Source organism: Octopus bimaculoides, chromosome 28, assembly GCF_001194135.2.
Source record: "Octopus bimaculoides isolate UCB-OBI-ISO-001 chromosome 28, ASM119413v2, whole genome shotgun sequence".
NCBI lineage: Eukaryota > Metazoa > Mollusca > Cephalopoda > Octopoda > Octopodidae > Octopus > Octopus bimaculoides.
Genome location: NC_069008.1, coordinates 836,349 through 837,446, shown reverse-complemented (window position 1 = coordinate 837,446; position 1,098 = coordinate 836,349). Strand labels below are relative to the sequence as shown.

At 46.6% G+C, this 1,098-nt stretch overlaps 1 protein-coding gene across 3 annotated transcripts in view; it reads left to right on the top strand.

Annotated features, from left to right (window-relative positions):
• LOC106879237 (sodium-coupled neutral amino acid transporter 9) overlaps positions 1 to 1,098 on the top strand; it is a 21,994-nt gene that overhangs the window by 4,187 nt on the left and 16,709 nt on the right. For 2 of the 3 annotated variants that reach the window (XM_014928725.2, XM_014928724.2), the window contains exon 6: positions 422 to 515. In XM_014928725.2, coding sequence (XP_014784211.1) covers positions 422 to 515 — 94 coding nt within the window. Of the gene's footprint in view, positions 1 to 421; positions 516 to 1,098 lie in introns of those variants that run through there. The other variant, XM_014928726.2, reaches the window with a different exon arrangement.

Here is a 1,098-nt window from a genome sequence, read left to right as displayed (position 1 = left end):
CTATCTGAATGTTAAAACCCCCACTATTATTTATTTCTTTATTGCCCACAAGGGGCTAAACATAGAGGGGACAAACAAAGGGTTTAAGTCGATTACATCGACCCTGGTGCGTAACTGGTACTTATTTAATCGACCCCAAAAGGATGAAAGGCAAAGTCGACCTCGGCGGAATTTGAACTCAGAACGTAGCGGCAGACGAAATACCGCTTAGCATTTCGCCCGACGTGCTAACGATTCTGCCAGCATAATGGTTAGGGTGTTGCAGCCACTACACTGTGGTTTCAATTCCTAGACTAGGCACAGCACTGTGTCCTTGAGCAAAACACTTCATCTCGCATTGCTCTGCAATCACTTTGACACCTGACAATTATTATTATTATTATCCTCATTATAATTGTTTTTGTGTTTGTTTATCTTGCAGGCTGGCTTTGCCAACGGTGTCGTCCTCCTCATCCTCATGGCAGCCCTCATGTGTTACTCTGCTTACCGGATCATCAGCATCACTCATGGCATGGGTGAGTACTTAATTACTACTCCTTCTTTGGATGTTCGTTGTTGTTGTTGTTGTTGTTGTTTGTGCATTGAAGTGTAAGTGGGGGGAGGGGGCTTCAGTGGAGACTTGTGGTGGTGGAAGGTTAAGTGGAGACTGAATGGAGATGTGGTGGTGGTGGTGGTGGTGGTGGTTTGGCTGAGTGGAGTGTAGGTGGTGATTGTCAGAGAAAAGAGTAAGGCCTGGGGACGTGTGTGGTGGGGGGGGTAAGGACCAAATGAGTTTAAGTGAGTGGAGGTGAGCACTGAGTGAGTGGAAGCGAGGACTCAGTCTCAGTGAGTAGAGGTGAGCACTGAATAAGTGAAGATAAGGACTAAGAGGAAATGAGGGTGGAGTGAGTTGAGGTAAGGACTGACTGAGTGGGGTTACGACTGAGTGAAGGTAAGGACTGTGTGAGTGGAGTTTAGAAATCAGTGAATTGAGGTAAGGACTCAGTGAGTGGAGCTGAGCACTGATGGAGTGGTGGTGTGTGGTTGAGTGGAGTGTGGAGTGACTATATCTATCAGTTGTGTTGATGTTTAGAGGTTATTGTTCCAGTGTTACCAGGG